General features: G+C 47.3%; 1 protein-coding gene across 2 annotated transcripts in view; it reads right to left on the bottom strand.

The window, feature by feature from the left end:
* The window catches only part of Map3k9 (mitogen-activated protein kinase kinase kinase 9), a 70,941-nt gene that overhangs the window by 8,278 nt on the left and 42,282 nt on the right, over positions 1-20,381 (bottom strand). Inside the window, exons 4-11 of one of the 2 annotated variants that reach the window (XM_040742814.1) lie at positions 12,042-12,190; positions 11,184-11,359; positions 8,805-9,045; positions 6,818-6,940; positions 6,139-6,292; positions 3,828-3,896; positions 2,422-2,534; positions 735-1,547 (exon numbers count right to left, since the gene is read on the bottom strand). In XM_040742814.1, the coding sequence (XP_040598748.1) occupies positions 735-1,547; positions 2,422-2,534; positions 3,828-3,896; positions 6,139-6,292; positions 6,818-6,940; positions 8,805-9,045; positions 11,184-11,359; positions 12,042-12,190 (1,838 nt within the window). The remainder of the gene's footprint in view (positions 1-734; positions 1,548-2,421; positions 2,535-3,827; positions 3,897-6,138; positions 6,293-6,817; positions 6,941-8,804; positions 9,046-11,183; positions 11,360-12,041; positions 12,191-20,381) is intronic. The other variant, XM_040742815.1, reaches the window with a different exon arrangement.

Below are 20,381 nucleotides of genomic sequence, written 5' to 3'. Positions count from 1 at the left end.
GAGTATAAGAAACAAACCTACACGGGAAGAGTCAGACAAATGGTGGCATACGCCCGGCACGTACACTTAAAATCTCGCCAGAAGCGTGCGACCACTTTTGCCAGGGGATGTTTCTTAGCCAGACTTGGGTCTTTTAGGGAGGAAGGAATGGGGGCAGTGAAGTGTTAGGTGTCTCTGGGGTCAGATGGAGGGCAAGCTGACGCGTGTGGTCAGCCACTCACTGAGCATGACTCCAGGTGACTCGAGGATCAGTGATGGAGAACATGGCAGATGGGTGGCAGCTGACCTGCCGTGTGTGTCTGAACTAATGCTACAACGGCAGGGGCGCAAGTGTGCGGCAGAAGACACCCTTCCTAGGTGTGGTGAAGATTCCTGTCTCATAGCTGCAGATTCTCCAGAGGACAAAGCTCGCCTGCTGCCCCTGGATGCTCCCCCACTGCCCTGCCCCAGAGCAGGGTCTCAGCGCGCCACTGGCCTATGTCTGGCTCTTCCTACAACCAGCCTGTCTCCTTTCAAAGTCAGGAGAAGATGCCCATGGTACGGGACAGAGAAGTCAGCCAGCTCTGGACACCCTGCCAATCCCAGATCATATTTCTTGCATGGTTGAGCAAGAGAAGAAATTCAAATTTCTTTGGACTCATCCAAATCCAGAAGTAGAAAGAACCACCTACAAACTTCTTTACTCCCTGGGGGCCACAAAAGCAAACAGAAAAGAGGAAGTGGCCAGAACTCACCTGTCCCAGGACTGGGGCTCATCCCATTGCTGGAGGGGCTCCGGCTTGACAGTGCTGGAGGGGCCCCTGTGGGCTTAAGTGCCCCATCAGAAGGAGTCCGCCTGTGGCTACTGGGCTGCGTGGGGGCTGTGAGGGTGACATGGGTGGGAGTCAGGGACTGATTGGGGTCTCGCTTGAAGCTTTCCACTCGGACATTAACCAGAGGGTTGTGGGTGCACGAGGTGAGGGGTGGAGCTTCAACTGGGCTGACGGGCATTTCGTACACTACGATCTCATCACTGTCAGAGCGCAGCAGCGAGCGGGTAGAGTTGCATTCGGAGATGGAGGAGAGAGAGAGCAGTGTCAGGGAGGCAGAGGGGTCTCCTAGCAACATCGTCGGCTCCTCCTTCTTGAAGAGCTTTCGGGAGGGGGGGCTGGTACTCCGACGAGGGCGGCTGGCCCTCTGGAAAAGACCCTCACGCCTCTTCTTCTCTTCCCGGGCTGGTGGCTCAGGCTCCTCTGGCGGAAGCAATTGGCACTTACCAGCTTCCAGCAAGTCAAACCCTAGACCTGTGGCGGCCAGGACAGCTCCACAGCCAAGCAGAGCCGCTTCGCAGCGCCGGTGGTGGGTCCCACTACGCTTGAGGCTGTTGGTTGGCGTCAGCTGAGGGGTACTGGTGGCTGAGTTGACTGGGGTGGGCTCCTCATGAACTCCATCACTGGAGGGGCCATCCCCATCCTCTCCACGAGGAAATGGGATACAGAGGTAGGACTGGTTGGGCGAATGCTGTAGATGACTCTCTCCACTTCCTGGGCCTTCACCATCTTCATCCTCTGTGAAAACAAGGCAAACAGCAGAGAAATACAGAATGAAGCATCTGGTCCTTCTCCCAGACCTGGGCTTCCCTGATCCCGTGTCAGAGACAGAGGACATGAAACTGGGCATGGAGTCAAGGAGGCCTGTTTTCTGCCATACTCAACTGAGACCAACATGGGAAACTCATCTACATTCCAGAGTCCGTTTCTCTACTTGCAGAAAGGGGGCGGGTCTGCTATTTTGCTGCCTCCTTAATGAGGACTCTTTTGAGTATGCGTATAATGCCAGAGACAACCTCACACACACTAGGCAAGTACACTATACCTTTAGCACCATAGGTACTCTTACAAGAACATGCAGTATGCATTCTTAAAACACTAGATAAAAGAAACATTTCTAATATTTTTGAACCTTATTTTAAGGAAGGGCTTTGGTTTCCCAGCACAATGCTTAGCACCATGGTCTGCACAAGAAATGAGAATCCTCTACATGGGGTGAAGGGCAATCTGTTCCACTGATGGGCCTATTACAACTCAGACATCTACAGAGAAAAGAATACTGGGGATGCTTCTAGAGAACTCAGCCACCATTCATAGCCAGAGAGTAACACTGGAAAGGCTTGGGAAGGGGAAATGTCTGGTTCAAGTCTTCAACATTGCACAGTGTCCTGGGGTGATCACTGCTGGATTCTTGGGGCAGGAAGCCAAAGATAGAGTCCATGGCTATAATACAAGGAAACTGGTTTAGGAAGACCTAACAAAATGGAAGGGACAGAGTAGGGGATCAGAGGTTGGGAACAAAAAGGAGACAAACCCTACTAGGAATCCTTAAACAATCCTGGAAGTCTGGCCAAGAATTCTCCAAGGAAACAGTAAGAAAATCAAGACTTACCTATCTCCATAAGGCTGGTAAACCCAGGCAGGGCAGGACTACTCCTGGGGCCCTTTCCCAGGTTGGGGGCACTGGATGACCATTGTTTGTATCCATCTACCAGGGACTTGAGGCTGAAGGAATGGGGGAGGAGACTTGTTACCATTGGCTATTTCTCTTGGTCTAGCCTCCATGGGCATCTGGAAAACATCTGTCTACTTAATCACACTGAAAAGCATTAGGGACCAGACAACTTGTCCCAAGTCCACCTACTTCACAAACAAGTGCACATGCTCTAGGAGATGAAAAGCGATGGTGTAACCCAGCCCTTCCCATGCCGTGGAGCCATGGACAGATCAAGTAAGCAGGCCGGCAAGCAGACAGTAAGGACTCAGCTTGTGGGAGGTCTTGTCTGAGGCATTCTCAATGGAAGGGCAATTCGCCCATAGGATCTGAACACAACACACTCAGAACATTACGAGTATTTCAGTGCAAACACCTGCAGAGCAAGGCAAGCATGGGGCAGGTGAGCCGGCAGAAATGGCCCGGGCCACTCCACTCATAATGCTCCTCAGGTTCTCCTTCCACACCTCTATCTCGCATGCTTAAGCTTCCAAAGCCATTCACTCTTCAAAAGGAGAAAAACAAAATCAAGCAACAAAGCTGCACCAGCCCAGCTCTGGGGCCAGACCTATATGAGGAAGACACTATGTGGTATTCAAGCCCTCCATTTGTCTAGGCAGGAAGACAAAGGACAGCAGCTCGATTTCCAATCAGTTCATTGGGCAATCTAGAGACAGAATGGATCCCCCATCCCTTACAAAGGGGAATCTGAGGTCTGGAAGCACTGGTCTTTGCCCTAGAGGGCAATAAAAGGGGGCATTAATGAATCTGCATGCTGTGGTGGTATTGAAAGTCTAGCATATCAATCAGAGGAGAATCTACATGTTCACTTAAAGCCTGTTCCCTCGCAGCCCCAAGCCACCAGAGGGAGGGAGAAGGCTCAATTTTCTTCTTGGCCTCAGAACTCTTAAATTCTGTCAGAACACTGGAGAATTAAGGCACATGCCAGACTCTGCTGGTTTCAAATAGAACACAGCTGCAGGGAAGCAGGCTGCTAAACCCATAGCCTGGGATCCTGACTGCAACACTGTAGCATTCCCTCTAGTCCGAGGGGCTCAAGAAAGCCCAGATTAGCAAATAAAAGCCAGTGCTCAGGGATATATAGCCAAGTGGCCTTCTCTAGAAACGTGGGCAAGGAGCATCCCAGCAACTGGGGTGGGTCAACAGAGGGATTTTCCCAAGGTGCACAAAGGTACTGCTCTTAAAAACATCGTTATCCTCTGTAGCGATGAGGCATGAAACCAAGGAAATGGAAGGGCAGTTGCTACTGGTGCAGCTTGTGGATGGGTGGAGACCAGACTCACCCCAAGTGGAAGTGTGGAGACTCGGACGGGGTGCTTAAGCCATTAGATTTCTCCCGTCTCTGAGGGGATCTTCAATGAATAACGAGAATCAGCAACAGGCAGTAGAGACCACCGTCAGCTCACCCTCTCCCGAATTCAGACTGCCCAGGCTGGTCCAGTCAGTGAACCCACCCCAGGACAAGACCGACATATCAGAGCTGTTTCAGGTCTAGGCCTTTCCAGCGTACGGGACAAAGGTCTCCGGATAGCCAGAGGGCAACCATAAGGCTATGAATCAAAAACTACCCAAGCTGCCTACAGCGAACTATTGTTTCCTACAGATACGTACTGTTGGATAAAAAGGGGAGATGGGAATTCACTTTACTGAATTCAAGGTTTTTGTCATTATAAATTTTCTTCAGTCAATAGGCACTAAAATTAGAAATACTATCATGGAGAGATCTCTAACATTTCTGATATCAAAGAGATCTGGACTCAAGTTTGTTAGAATACACTTTCATTTCTTCAAAAAGAACTGAAAATAGTGAAAACTCAAGGCACATGCTTCATAATTGTCTCAAAAGTCTGCAAAGACAAATCTATGTAAGCAGGAAGGAAAGTGCAAAGTCAGCACTGTGAAACGTAAGAGGAAGTAATCTGCTATAAAACAACAGACAACGAGCAAAACAATCTGAGGAGAGGAAGGGACCTGCAAGAAAGGGTCAAGGGGGCTGGGGAAGGTGGTGAGGAAGTAGGAACTATAATGACCTATATGTATGAAAATGCTACCGTGAAACCCATTACTCTGTGCGGTCACTGAAAAATTAGTTGGAAAAATTTAACTACCAGAATCCATAGCTAGCCTGGTTAACCTCAGAATTAGACTAATGTCAGAAACAGCAAATGATTCAGCGTAACTGAGTTTCTCTGAGCCAGGCCTTGAAGGACAGACTTTAAGGTTCTCACCCTCCTCCTGAGTTCTATAGATTTGCTGACCTGATCTCCGAGGCCCTAAGTTCTGCATTCACATACAGCACAGGCGTGTTCCACAAGTGTACATTTTCTATTCAAATGAACTTTGTGGTTTCAAAGCCTCACTTGACAGAGTTAGTTCTTTATAAATCAAATTGCTACTTTTTCCCCCCTTGAGCTCAGACACAAGAAGAGTTAGAACGTGAAATGTTAGTATTCAAAAGATTACCAAAGCCAGCTTGACAGGTTTGGAGGTCCCATTCAGTGACTAATGGGAAGTCACTGAAAACTGATAGGACTACTATCCTCACACTTAGAATAGCCAGGGGTATCCTAGAAGAAATACAAACCATGATGCCCACACTTTGGGTATTAAGTAGGTGGCATGAAAGGCAGCTGGTAACTATGTGTGTTCACCACGAGTCAGCTAACAGCTGCACTTCACAAAGAACTCTGACAGCCACTCCACAAGCTGGGGGCTAGTCTTATGCCCATCCTGTAGGTGAGAAAACATGAGCTCCCACATTTATATATGGAGCTGAGTCTCATGGGCAGAAGTCTCCCTGGCCTGTGAAAAACTGACACGGAGAATTTGCTTCCCAGGCCTCAAGCCTACAAGTGAGGACGGCACATTTAAGGGGAAGTATGAAAGAGGGCCAGCAACCCCCTATTCCAGTGCTCTACCAGGTACGGTGGAGAGATGGTGCCTGACTCTGTCTAACAGGCCAACAGGGGAAAGCCCTGCTCACCCTCATCTCCTCCCTTTCCTCTGAACAGATGCTTTCTAGGGAAGATCCAGGTGTAAGTAGACCACTTAGCCCAACTTCCTACATGTCCTTCCTATCTGGGCTATTTGCTGCTTTGAAAGACCACCTGCAGGGGGCAGCAGACAGCAGACTGAATCCAACAACCCTGCCTGTCACTTGTAAGGTTTGACTGGAAGATAGCCACACAGACTCATTCATTAATGTATTACTCAAAGTCTAGGGCAGCTTTTATGTGTCTCTGTCACCATGCTGACCCATAAGCCTAAAATGTTATCTGGCCTTTTATGGAAAGAGCTTGACAATTCCTGCCCTACGAATGAACCCAGGATCTAGGCGATGGGAAAACTAGAAAGGTCAGGAAGAGCTTCGTGGTGGCATTGTAATTCCAGCACTCAGGGAGTGGAAGCAAGAGGATGGAGAGCCTGAAGACAGCTTGGGTTAGTCCATCTTTTAAAAAAAAAGTAAAACAAGCCCCTTACGCTTTCCCAGAGTGTATTAAAACACACAAGAGAGAAACGAAAGTGACTCCTATCACATTTTAAAATGTTGTGCACCTTTAAATGTGAGAGAATTTCACATCAGCTAGCTCTTACCCTTCATCTCCTGAGGTGAGCTCTTTCTGCCCAAGAGTCCCTGGTCCCCACGTCCGGCCCTTCTTCTTCGGGGCCCTCTTCTCCTCCTCCTCCCCTTCCTCTTTTGGAACAACTGAGCTCCGGGCCCAGGGTTTATTACTGTCACCCGGTGTTACTGCAAACAGCAAAGGTTGTGTAAGAAAAGTCTCTCCAAAACTGGCAGACAGGCCCCTCCACTTCCCCCATAACACATGTATTTCAGGCAAACACTGAAGTAAAAATAACGCCAGTCTGGACTTGGCACATGCTAAAGCTGTGATGGGCTTTCATGGGACGAAGGCTTTGGAACACCTCAGCTTCGGAAATACAGGCAGAAGAAAGGCAATGACACCCAGCAGGGCAGACAGGGTGGAGGTCCTCAAGGTGGGCGCCGATCTATGGACATCATTCCAGCCCAAACTGCTTTGCAACTCACTGACGAGCTGCCTCTGCCCACAAGCCCCTGTGCCGACCTCTGACTGGAAGTGGGAGAGACAGCACCGAAGCTAACAAGGGACAAGGAGCAGGAAGGCTGAGGTCTGCCAATGCACGCGCAGGGATGCACACACGGTTGAGGAGGTGGCAGAAGGGACAGCTGGAACAGGCCTGAATTAGGAGAGGGCAACAAGCGTCCCTGGTGTGTTCTGAAAACCTGTCTCACACTGGATGGCTCGAAGGCGCGGGATGATGGTGGGGCTTGCAGGAGGGCTCGATCGGCTGCTGAGGAGGCTCTTCCTTTTATCCATGGTGGGGGAGGCCTGCACCGTGAACTTGTGCTGGAAATCTGCTTGGGGAGAGACAAGTGTAAGCATTAGAACTGTCACACGGTCAAATGCATGCAAGAAATCTGACGACTCCTGAGGGACAGGCCTTAGACAAGATGGACACACATCTTTACGAAGATGGCAGCCCTCATAAAGCTCTCTCTGTAATGGATATTGGTGGAGTTGCTTCTCAGTGTGTGTTGCCTTGTAGACTGTTCTAGAAAATGTTACTTGAGCATTATGCTTCAGATAATCTGTCACTATCAGTGTCCTTTTTGATGCTGTTCCCAAAGTACAGACAGAATGCAAGTATAAAGACCCAGCCCATGGTATGGCCGGAGAGATGGCTCAGTGGTTAAGACCATCCCATGGTGGGAATGCTGGGATTCAACAGAAATGAGGAAATGACCCCGGCTCTCACACACCTCAAAGGTAGTTTTGATACAGTGTGAAAACACAAAACTTTCAGTTCTTAAGTTCTGGATTTCGGCCTCCTCATCTAACACAGAGGCACTGGGGTCTCCCCACTAGACTAAACTCTCCCTGCAGATGGGAACAGCAGCTTCCTATCTGCATTGCTAGTGGATAGCAGCATCCTAGCACAGCCCAGGGGCTCCAGAGGTAACTAAATACTTGCAAAAACAAAACAACAACAACATATCATATGTGACAAGGGTAGCAGTGTACACTCCCATCAGCACAGTCTCTCAATTTGATGACTTAATTCCCTGGTCCCTGCTTAAGCCACCATTCCAAAGCTTAAACATCACCCATAGCCCTCTGACTATGCTATTTTTCTTTGTTTTCAGATAGATAGATAGATAGATAGATAGATAGATAGATAGATAGATAGATATTTATATTGATATCGACACAGGGTTTCTCTGTAGCTTTGGAGGCTATCCTGGAACTCACTCTGTAGACAGACTGGCCTCGAATTCACAGAGATCCGCCTGCTTCTGCCTCCAGAGTGCTGGGATTAAAATGCTTCCTTACACTTCTAATAAACTTGCTACCCAAGGCCTTACAGACTCAGAACACCAAGAATGTTTTTAATCTACAGAAAGACTCACCTGCCCCCTTGGGTACACTATACTCCATCAAGATTCTGATTCACACTTTCCTATTTCTTTGCATTTTCCCCCAGGTAACAAGTACCAAAACTGTACCTTTATGGAGCAGTTCTGAGAAGCTATATATAAATGTTATATATAAACTTTTACATTTTAGCCTAATGTTAAATGCACCAAGGGCTAATTATTTAAAGAAAATTGAGATGAACGACTTTGCAGTGTTAAGATTTCTCTCATGTGAACACCTCAGAATCCCCTCACCCTGGGGATCCCCATCCTTCCCCCGTCTTTGCCTACAGTGAGGTATGCTTTTGTGGGCCTAGTGGGCTTGTCATCACGATCTCCTCTGCTGTCACTCACAATGAACAGTTCCCCAGAAAACCTGTAATCCACTGCACAAGATGGCCCTTCCAACAGGCTTCACTTTCGGAGTCACGGTCTGTGCTTCTAAGCACAGCCTGACTCCCACAAAGCCCTGCTACACCAGACCCCATGCCACCCCAGCCCACCCAGCCTGACTCCCACAAAGCCCTGCTACACCAGACCCCATGCCACCCCAGCCCACCCAGCCTGACTCCCGCAAAGCCCTGCCACCCCAGCCCACCCAGCCTGACTCCCGCAAAGCCCTGCCACCCCAGCCCACCCAGCCTGACTCCCGCAAAGCCCTGCCACACTAGACCCCATGCCACCCCAGCCAACCCAGCCTGATTCCCGCAAAGCCCTGCCACCCCAGCCCACCCAGCCTGACTCCCGCAAAGCCCTGCCACACCAGGCCCCCCACCACAGCCCTCGCTCTCTTTCTGCCACCGACCGGAGGGGAGGCTGATGCGGTTGCCATCCTTGAGCTTCAGGCGGCTCTTCCTGAACTTGCCCTTGCGTTTCTTCACCCTGGGCTTTTCCTGGCACAGCTGGTGGATGATGATGTTGAGCTCTCGTTCTAGGATGTCAATCTCCCGCTCCGCCAGTTCCTGCTCCCTACGGCGCAGCAGCTCCTCCTGGTTCTTCTGCTGGAGCGCAGCCCGTGTCAGCTCCTCCTCCCAGGTGCGGAGCTCCTGTAGACAGGGGGAGCCAGCAGAGAGAAGAGGGGATTTCAGTCCAGAAAGCACCTGGGGTGAGGCGGCCTGGTGAGCTCTCCCACGTGCCTAGGAGGGAGAGCACACTCAGAAGCTGGCTGGTAAGAAGCTGGCTGGGTAAGGGAAGTGCAACACAGCCATACGGTGAATACAGCTAGAGAGGCTAATGCCTAGAGCAAGCCCGGAGATGGGGGCTGACCCTTCCTCGATCAGCAGTGCCTCCTTATCCGTGAGGAGTGTGTCTTGGACCACAGGGAATGTTGGGAACCCCGGATTCTTCTCAACTCTGTAGGTTCTATGTTGTCTTCCTCTAAAATACCTCCATCGTAAAATTTAACCTATAAATTGGGCATCATACGAGATTAACAACTAGTAAGATAATATGATAACAACATATTATACTAAAATCACCAGCATTATTACTATTGTCCTTTGGAACCATTATTAAATAAAATCAGGGTTGCCTGAACTCAGAATTGCCGGATCACAACAGCCGACAAGAAACCCAAAATCAATATACTATCGAGCTTGGGCAGTGTGCACAGAGTCAGGAGGATGACCGTTCCCAGGAAGGGCAGAGCAAGACTGGTCATGATACCTAGAATAGCATGCAATTTAAAACATGAAACTGTTTACTTCTGGAATGCTCCACTTAATGTTTATGGACGGTGGTTAACAGTGGTTAAATCAAGCCACAGAAAGCAAACCCATGGATGCAGGGTGGGGTGGATTACTGTAACTACTTATTGACAAGATCCAATTTTCATTTTTCCTACTGGCTTGTGTAATTTATAAATGATATTATGATTTTATCAATCCAAAGCAAAGAGAGGTGGCCATGAGTTGGTGATTTAGCAATCTTAACAAAAGCCAGCCCCTGTGGAGGTTCTCCTGGCTGAGACAAGTAGTAGTGATAGGAGCTCCATCAGCGGCTCACCCAGAGGGACCCGTAAAGATTTGCCATTAGCTCCCTCCAGCCACCAGTACACATTAATGACCTGCCAAGCTGTGCCTTGAAGGAGACTAATATTTTCAAATCATTTGTGTAGGGGGATAACAATGGTATTGCAAAGAACACAGGGTTTAGAGTCAGATGGCCCAGGTTCAAGGACCTAGATCCTCACCTACTAGTTCTACAAAGGTGGAGGCCACTGGCCCTCAGCTGTGAGATATAAACAATTACATCTGCCCCCCCCACACACACATACTATTATACCAACAGGGCAAAGAGGTCTCATGAAACTTCTCAAGTGAAAACAAAGTGAGAAACAAAATCAGATTCTATTATTATCACATTATTCATTTAACCCCCTGAGACAGGGTTTTATACTGTAGCCCAGGCTAGCCTTGAAACCACTTTATAGACCTTGCTGGCCCAGAACTTACGATATCCTTCAGTTTGGTCTCAAACTTACAACCCTCCCTCCTCAGCCTCTTGAGGGCTGAGATTACAGGCAAGTACCAACATGGCTGGCTATCACACTACTAGTAACTCCCCCAAATTTCCATAGTACAGTGAGAAGAAAAAGAAAGGAAATTAACCAAGACTACATAACCACCTTTCAGGCCTCTGGGTTTAGCCCTGCCCAGATAGCACAGGGCATACAACTGCACACAATCAGTTTTCACTTGTGTGGACCCTGACTGCTAGGGTCATACCACAGAAAAAGAGAGGGGACACTGGAAAAATGACCACCACACCCAGAAGCAGACTCCAGCAAGCCAAGAGTGCCAAAGTACCCCAGATGATTTCCTCTTCAGACCTTTTCCATAAAAACATAAAAGTACCAGTTTCAGGCTCCTCTCCTGTTTCTGACCAACTCTGAAAGACAACAGGAAGATGTTCTGCTAGCAGCTCACAGTGCTAACACCCCCCTCTATGAAATGGTCCTCTCCCTAGAAGTCCCCTGTGGAACCTGGACACCCTTCCAGAAGTGTCCCGTTTGAGGTAGCAGCAGGAGCCACTTGCTGGGAGCTGCCCACAGCTGCTTCTGTGCTGGGGACAATCAAGCAGACCCCAGGGAGGAAGGTGTTGGTGTCAGAGCTTGGGCACACCAGTCCAGAGCCCCCGTGAAACATCTCCGACAAGACAAAGCATGCCTTTTCCTCTTCTCTACCTTTTCTTTGGCCCTGAGTTGATCAAACATTTCCTGAATCTCATGTTTCCAGTCATCCTGCAGGCAGTGGAAGGAGTCCTTGGGCATCTCAAAGAAACCAGATTCTTCTATGGTCGTGAGTTGGTCCAGGATACTCGTAAAAGATGGACGTGAGTGGGGGTCAGGATTCCAGCAGTCTGAACGGAAGAGGGGAAACTGGAAGTCAAACCGCACTGTCCTGTACGCTCTGCTGAGTCCATGCAAGGACAGCAAGAACAAAGCTTCTGGTGCCTGACCTGCTTCCAGTTTATACTTCCAAGTACACCAGCAGTGACTATGCCCCAATCACCCCCCCCACCACACACACACACAAGCTGCCGTTCCCAAGAGAAGCATCAAGGTGAGTCAGGAAGAGTAAATTCTACCCAGTAGTTGCCTGGCCACCAACACAGTGGGCCCTTTCCACCAACACAGTGGGCACTTTCCCTCTTCACTTTGCTTAGCTTTGCATTTCTCAGAAACTTATGTTTCCAACTCAGTGACTTTAGAGTCCCTTTCTTCCCAGATGACCTTCAGTTCTACACACAAGATACTCAAGTCTGGGAATAGATGCCACGGGAGCTTATTTTGTATTACATAATAAGACACTGGAATGCAAGATAGCAGGTTTTAGTTACTAATTTCTATAGCCACTGCAGAAATGAACCTGCTTTGGCAAGGTGTGGTCACTATCTAGAAACAGCTCTCCCAACTCTTCCCTCTGGGTGGCTAATATTTCATCTCCTCTTTCCAGCAGAACTCATGACATTAGGAAATGTCACCTGAGTGCTGTGTAAAGGTACACAGCTATCAGTTTTCCTCAGGCCAGGAGTTACTCACCTTCCATGAGTTTGGCAAAAGGTTCTGGACATGTAGAAGGAATAGGAAGGGCGAGTTTGTTCATGGCCACTCCATAAGCCACTGCTAAGCCATCAATGCCTCGGAAGGGTACCTCGCCAGTCAGCAGCTCCCAAAGCAGCACTCCATAGCTGGGGAGAGGACAAAGACGGAAACTACATAAGAAATAACATCTACCACCTCACCAAAATAGCTACCAAGGTTTTTCCAGGCACCCTACATCATCTTCAACCCGCAGGAAGACTAATGAAATAGACACACTAACATAAAGGGAAGTCACAAAGCCTACTGTCTAAAAGCAGAGACTCTGAAGCCAGGACATCTGGTTTAAAGTGTTGTTCCATCGTTCCCTACCTGTGACTCCATGGGCAAACCACTACATTGCTCTGTGCCTCTAGTCCCTCCTCTGTAGAGGGCAAATAACACTATTAATCTCACAAGTTGCCACAGAACTAAACGAGTCTTTAAGAGCTTAAATAAGTACTCAATGGCCACAGCAATTTTACTGTTTTAAAACAAGGTCTCACTATAGCTTAGCCTTGGTCGGGAGCTCCTAATCCTGTCTCAGCCTTCTGAGGGCTAGGATTACCGGCATGCACCACCATGACAGACTCTGTTATCATTAATGAATATGCCCTAGAAGAGATTCTCCTGAATAGAATGTTTTTAGACAGCTTTGTCATAGATACATTTTGGATTTCTTGCTCCTGCCAAAGATTCAAAGATTTCTTTAAATGTCCACTAGGTTAACACACATTTCTGACCCCTTCACAAAGGCCTTTGTCTAGTTCTGTGGGTAAAGTTCCATGGGGGTAGACTGGGTCATCAGGGCAGAGCAGCATACTAGCTGTGAGAACATCAGTGTCTCTCAACCTAACAAGTTCACAGAAACAATTCTTTTCTTTTTTTAAAGGCCTATCTGTCTGTCTGTCTATCTATTATGTATACAGCATTCTTCCTGCATGTGTCCTTGCAGGCCAGAAGAGGGCAACAGTTCTCATTACAGGTGGTTGTGAGTCACCATGTGGTTGCTGGGAATTGAACTCAGGACCTCTGGAAGACCAGTCCATTCTCTTAACCACTGAGCCATCTCTCCAGCCCCACATAAACAATTCTTTATCACCAATGAGTCAGGGAATGTGAAACACAAAGCATAATGGAAGAATTAGTCTATAGGTCCACAATCAAAACCAGGGAAAACCACACAGCATTCAGCCCTTCCAAGAATAGGTTAGGACAAGAAAGCATAAGGCTATGAACACTCAGAAGGAAAGCTCTACTTGCATTTGCCACACCAACCTTAGATTTATTGTAATCCTCCTCGGAGGCACGCAGAAAGGTCAGATTAATTAAATGATAATGATAATGATGGATCTGGAGGGATTTCTTAGAGGGTAAGAGAACTTGTTGCTCTAGCATAGGAACCAGATTCAGTTCCAGCACTCAGATAGTGGCTAATAACCACTTATAACTCCAGTTCCAGGGGATCTGACACCTCCTTCTTGCCTCCATGGGCACAAGGCATGCACATAGTACAGACATGTACACATACATCCAGGCAAAACATTCACACATATAAAATAAAATAAATAAATCTAATTTAAAATTTTGTAAATGTTGTTGTGAAATGCCATACTCCCTGCACATCAAAGTATCACTTTGTAAAGGCAAAATGAGGATGACAATAATTAGCAACCCAGTATGTATTTATCAGGATGCCCTGTTTGTTTAAAGGGCCTTACTAAACTTCCTATTCTGTACCAGTTTTCTGAGTGCTAGGATTAGAGGTGTGTGTCAGTACACTAGACTCTTGTTTTCCTTCATATTTTCATGCAATGCTGGAGACTGAACCTAGGGTTTTGCACATGCTAGGCAAGTTCTCTGACACTGTGTCCCTCTGCCAAACCTGTCATACTTTGCTTGTTTCTTTATTGCTTGTTTGTTTTCCAAGACAAGGTTTCTCTGTGTAGCCTTGAATTTTCCTGGAACTTGCTCTGTAGACCAGGCTGGCCTCGAACTCAGGAATCCACCTGCCTCTGTCTCCCGGAGTGCTGGCATTAGAGGCGTGTGCCACCACGGCCAGCACCTTTCATGATACTTTGATGTGCAGGGAGTATGGCATTTCACAACAACATCCTGAATCCCTGCAAGGGTGTGGGCAAGTATGAGCACAGCTTGTCGAGTGAAGAAAGTGAAGTCTTAGATGGGTTTAGTGATATATGTAAGTGCCCAGCTCCTGACACTGGAAAACAGGATAAAAGACAGAGCTTCCACACGGAAATTAGTGAGAAGTACAGAAAGGAAAAAAACAAACAAACCTAGGACAGGATACAGAGATAAGCCACAACAGACATACTCGGGCACAAAGAATAAATCCCTAGACCAGGCCAGCGTGGGAAAAACTTAACCTTTGAGCTAATTCCTGACTGCTATGTGAAAGAGGAAAGTCAGAGTTCCAAGCAAAAGAGTTCCAAGACAGGTTATCCAATACCAAGCACATAAAGATGACTGGACACAGTTTGCTAAAAAAACAAAAACAAACACTCCAGATTATCTAGCATCACTCCAAACAACATGCCAGCCTATGTGCCAGAGCATTGAGTCTGGGGGCCTACAAATGGCCCCCTGGAGTGGTCTAGCCATCCTGACTTTACTCTATGAAGACTTCTACATACTGTCACTTTCGTTATGAATCTTGACAGTAAATGGCCAATTTTAAGACTTGTCTGTCTACAGGATTTAGATTTTAGCTGGTAGCCAATGAGAACAGCAGATATTTATTAAGGCATCCTATGTTTTAACTGCTATGCATTGTTGTTGTGTGCTTGCCAGTCTATGATTCCTAAAGAGTGGGCATAATGGTAATAGTTTTTAATCCTCGAATTCTCAGGGCTCTCACTCAGGCACAATAGGTGTCTATAGACAGATTAACACCTCTCATCAAAGAACCTTCTTTTTGGAATAGATGGAGACTATTACAGACATCTGGCCAAAATGTAAAGAAAGTGACTTAGAGGCGTCCAACCATAGCACATCTCCAGTACAACCTCTACACCTAAGACTCATGAAAAATTGTGAAAAGGGAAGCAGAAAAATTCTAAGAGTCAGACGACTGGGACTCCTGCTGCTGGATAGTGTATTCTAGACATAGCAGCGAAGCTACAAGTGTGAAATCTCAACAACATGGCTGCCTAAACAAGACACACATGACAACAGCCGACATGTCAAAGAGGATGGGAAAGTCTCATGGGGCCCCACTCCTAGATGAAGAGCTACAGTCAGTTAATGTCTGCTGAACGAGGGAGAACTTGTTTTCTTCAGGGACAAGCTCCCAGACAGGTTATCCAATACCAAGTGGTCAGCTCTCAAAGCATGCATATATAAGCAACATTAAATGGACTCAGTAGGCTGTGTGTGTATAAAACAGTAATAATTTAAAAAGGACATAAATTCCAGAGTGTGTAGGAGGGACACAGGAGAGCTGAAGGGGAGAGGATGGGAAAGGTCTAACTATGGCACTCATGTATGAAATTCTCAAAGGACATATGAGCTGTCAGGCAGGTGTGGGAATGAGTGCATGCATGCTGGGTGTGCTACCATAGTCCCTGAACCATCAAGAACTATACCATAGAGGAGAGGATGCGGTTCAGTGGCAAAGCATTTGTCTAGCTTATACAAACCACGGCTTCCACCCCCAGCAGGGGACAGCGAATGAAGGAGGAACTGGACCGAGTGGGAAATAAAGAAAAAGTATACTTCTGCCAAACCTCGACTGTGACTTAACTAGACAGCAGTCACACTTGGGAGCTTTTGTCACATGACCTCAAAGAGCCCTCGGCACCCTACCCAGATTCCCAGGTTAGAGCTGTTGCCATCCTCAGTTTAAATGCCCATTTCTACACTGGTAAACAAAAACCAATGGTCCCATAGACCCCCTGTCCTCCATCCAGGCAAAGATGATTTAGTGTCTAAGCCCTAAATACAGAGGGTTTCAAAGATCTAAGTGTGCCTGGTTTGTGTACCGGCATCCCTTCTATGGTGGTTTCCCACTAGGCCTACCTAGGTAGCCTATAAAGAAGTCTCAGGCCACCTGTAAGAGGGAGGAGTCAGGGCTCTACCCTCCGCAGCATCCCAGTGAGGGGAGTTCTACCCGCCTGTGCTATTGGTTTTCTGTGATCTGTTCTTCCTAGAGGCTTAAGAGTTGAAGAGAGGGAGGATGGGGACTGAGACCTGTGCATGGCACACAGTAAAAATTCAAAACATGGCACTTGCAGGAGTAAAGGAATCACAAATCAGTTTAGAACCAGCTTTCTACAAGTTCCTAGGCATGTATGTGTCTACCCTTGCTGGGACCCCTGCCGCATCTGAGCCACAGTGGGCCCATCATTCTGGAAGAGGCTGTTCAAAGCACAGGAAAAGAGTATACAGTTGGCGGTGTGTTTCCAGTCTATGAGTGCTGCTGTGTGGTGGTGTGTTTCCAGTACATAAGCACTGCTGTGTGGTGGTGTGTTTCCAGTCTATGAGTGCAGCTGTGTGGTGGTGTGTTTCCAGTCTATGAGTGCTGCTATGTGGTGATGTGTTTCCAGTCTATGAGTGCTGCTGTGTGGTGGTGTGTTTCCAGTCTATGAGTGCTGCTGTGTGGTGGTGTGTTTCCAGTACATAATTGTTGCTGTATGAACAGCAATGGGCAGGTATTTCCTCTGGGAAGCATGAGAAATCTGTTGGAGCCATTCAGAGTCTGCTTGAGTGGAGATGGGGGAAGGCCCACATAAAGAAGTCTGTAAACTTTGCCTTCAAGAAAAATCCCACAGCGTAGGAGCTAAGAATGCTGGAAAGAAGCAGGCATACTATGTTTTCTAGTTGCAGTCATTCACCAGACATAACAAGGGCTTACATCCTAGGAGCAATTTCATTATTTTACTTACTTTTTTAATTACGGGGGAAGGGTATGTGCATTTGTGAGTGCAGGTGCCTCGGGGGTCCAGGAGAGCACTGGATTCTCTCCAGCTGGGGTTACTGGCAGCTGCAAGTTGCCCAACATGGATGCTGCCAACTAAACTTGGATCCTCTGCAAGAGCAGTATGCACTCTTTTTCGTTAGTTTTTCAAGACGGGGTTTCTCTCGGCAGTCTTGGCCAGCCTAGAACTATCTCTGTAGACCAGGTTAGCTTCAAACTCACAGAGAGGCATCTGCCTCTGCCTCCCAAGTGCTGGGACTAAAAGCATGCATCACCACCACCTGGCCAGTATGCATTCTTAACCTCTGAGCCATTTCTCCAGGCTCCCTGAGTACAATCTAAGCTAGAGTCAACTTGACACAAGCTAGAATTATCTGAAGGGAAGAAATCTCAACTGAGAAAATGCCTCCATAGATCAGGCTGTGGGTAAGCCTATAGGGCATTTCTTAATTAGTGACGTCTGCGGGTGGTGCCACCCCTGGCCAGGTGGTCCTGGATTCTGTAATGAAAGCTTGCTGAGAAAGCCATGGAGAGCAGGTCAGGAAACAGCGCACCTCCATGGCCCCTGCCCCAGCTCCTGCCTTCAGGTTCCTGCCGTGTTGGAGTTCTTGTCCTGGCTTCCTTCCACAATGAACAGTGACGAGGAAGCATGAGCTGAAGAAACCCTTTCCTCTCCAAGTTGCTTTTTGTTTCAACACAGCAATAGAAACCCCAACTAAGATACTGGTAGTCCATATGACAATACTCAAGATATTTTCCCTGAAGATATTTTCCGCTGATCTGAAGTTTACCACTAAGCTGTTCCCATCAGGGAATGAATAATTTCTTCTACTGCCTCTCACTACAGCTCCTGCAACCAGCATTCAACAGCAGTGATTTAGGACCCAATCTTAAACTTGTAACAGGGTATCGGGGTAAAAGTGGAAAGGGTCTGGTCTACTGCCCCGTGGAAGATAAGCCCCTGAGGTAGCCCTCTCCTTTCCTGACTGACACTTCTGTTACTTTAAGACCCTAATTAGTTGTCCACGCTCCCTTCCCACGTAGAACAGGCATGGCATGGAACCTGGTGAGAGCCTGCCCGTATCCTAGCAGCAGCAGAAGCAACTGAGTAAAGAACAAAGCCTTAAGCCGGGCGGTGGTGGCGCACGCCTTTAATCCCAGCACTCGGGAGGCAGAGGCAGGCGGATCTCTGTGAGTTCAAGGCTGGGCTGGACCGATAGCCTCCAAAACAATACAGAGAAACCCTGTCTCGTAAAAAACAAACAAACAAACAAACAAACAAAAAAAAGAACAAAGCCTTAGAGAAGCGAGACAGGACAATCAGCACATCACCCTGTAAAGAGAGGTAAGGGAAAGGAGAGCGTGCCAGGGGCTGTGACTGAGCGGTCCCTGTTCCCAACAGAGCTTCAGCGGGACACACAGTAGCCAAAGCTGCATTTGGCTCTTCAGAGCCAAGTGGATGAGCCAGTGCAGGCAATGAGATGGAGGGGACCACACAGACTGTCTCCACATCAAATCAAGCTTCTGGCCATGGATAAGCTTGGCTTCCTTTCCTGCAGACTATCACACAGAGGGAACTGCAGCTCAGATTAAACCACTGGGACAGGGACAGGAAGGGAACCTGGAGAACCTGGGTCTCGCAGGGCACAGCTGTCCTGCCAGCCTGGGCTGCCTGGACTACTCCTTGAAGCAGAAACACAGTTGTCTTATGTAAGCTTCCATATCGATGGGTCTCCTTGCAATGCTGGGTTAATTAATACATCAACGAGGCCTAACTAGTATCAGTCTCACCAGTGTGCGGTGAGACACTGCAAGTGTTAAGCCACAATGGGACTGCTGTTTTTAGGGATCTGCAGCAGTTGGCTATCATCATCAGGTCAAACATTTCACAGGGAGGAAAACATACTCCCAAGTAGGCACTTTACTCTATAACTGACATATGGCAAGATAAGAAAGGACATACAGAGTACAAAATAACTCTGAAAGAAATTAAATGAATCAAAATGTCTCATTTATGGATTGAAAAACACTATTTCTATGATGCCCATAGTCCCCCAAATAATTCATAGATTAAATACAAGTCCTCTGGAAATTACAGGTGTCAACTGAGGTGATGGCACCTATAATCCCAGTCCTTGGGGATACAAAAGCAGAAGGATTGGGAATTTAAGAGCATCCTTGCCTGTATAACCAATTTGAAGCCAGCCTGAGCTATACAAGACTAGTCTTTAAAATAATAATAAAAATCCCAGTAGCTTATTTTGCAAAATTAACAAAATGATGCTGAGATTTGTAAAGAATTCCAGTGGATTCAGAATGACCAAAACAATTTGAAAAGGCAAAATTGGAGGAATCCTATATCCTAACTTCAAAACTTACTACAAAGCTGCATATTAATCAAGAAAGGGTGATTCTGGTTTATGTGCAGACATTGACACATTAACAGAGAACTGTGAACCCAGGAACAAGCCCTCACATTTCTCATGAGGAGCTTCTGGCAGAGATGGCTAGAGTGTTTCAATGGGAAGGGAATAATAGTATCTTCAATGTGTGGTCCTGGCATAGGTGAATAGATATGACAATATAAAGTTTGACTTCTGACTCACACCACAGGAAAATCAAGTCCACATGGGTCAGAAACCCAAGGGTAAGAACCAAGATTATAAAATTCTTAGAAGAAAACAGAGCTAAGAATCTTCACAGCCTTGGCTCTGAGGTGATACCTTCTTAGGATGACACTGAAAGTCATGAGATAAGAGAAAATTAACAAACACTTGGGTTTCAAATTATACTAATGAGAATTATCCAAAAAAAAACCAGAGTGAAAAAATTTTAATTCATGCATTAAAATACATGTAACAATAAGCTATTTTAAGCCTCGAAAATCACAAAAGACAAGCCAGTTTCGAACTGGCAAAAGAGTTGAACAGACACATCTCCTGAGAAGATACACATTGCTCAATGAACACAGAGAGACTCAACTTCAACAGTCACTCAGGAAATGCAAATTAAAACTGCAGTGAAGGGCCAGGCAGTGGTGGCACACACCTAGCCTATGATCCCAGCACTTGGGAGGCAAAAGGCAGGTGGATTTCTGTAAGTACAAGGCCAGCCTGGTCTACAGAGTGAGTTCCAGAACATCTAGAGCTACACAGAGAAACCCTGTCTTGAAAAACAAACAAACAGAAAGCCCAGTGAAATACTGCTTCACAGACTAGATGGCTGCACCCGAAACAGCAGCACCAGGTGGTGGACGGAAGCAGAAAGTCAGGGGAACCGACTTGTAAACATGACGCTAAATGTAAGGGGTGAGGGACAGAGTATTGCATGATTCCACTGATGTGAAATGGCAACGGGAGGCTAAC

Source organism: Mesocricetus auratus, unplaced genomic scaffold (assembly GCF_017639785.1).
Source record: "Mesocricetus auratus isolate SY011 unplaced genomic scaffold, BCM_Maur_2.0 Super-Scaffold_15014, whole genome shotgun sequence".
In the NCBI taxonomy this organism is placed as follows: Eukaryota; Metazoa; Chordata; class Mammalia; order Rodentia; family Cricetidae; genus Mesocricetus; species Mesocricetus auratus.
The sequence above is the reverse complement of the archived record's forward strand: the minus strand, read 5'-3'. Positions and strand labels throughout refer to the sequence as shown.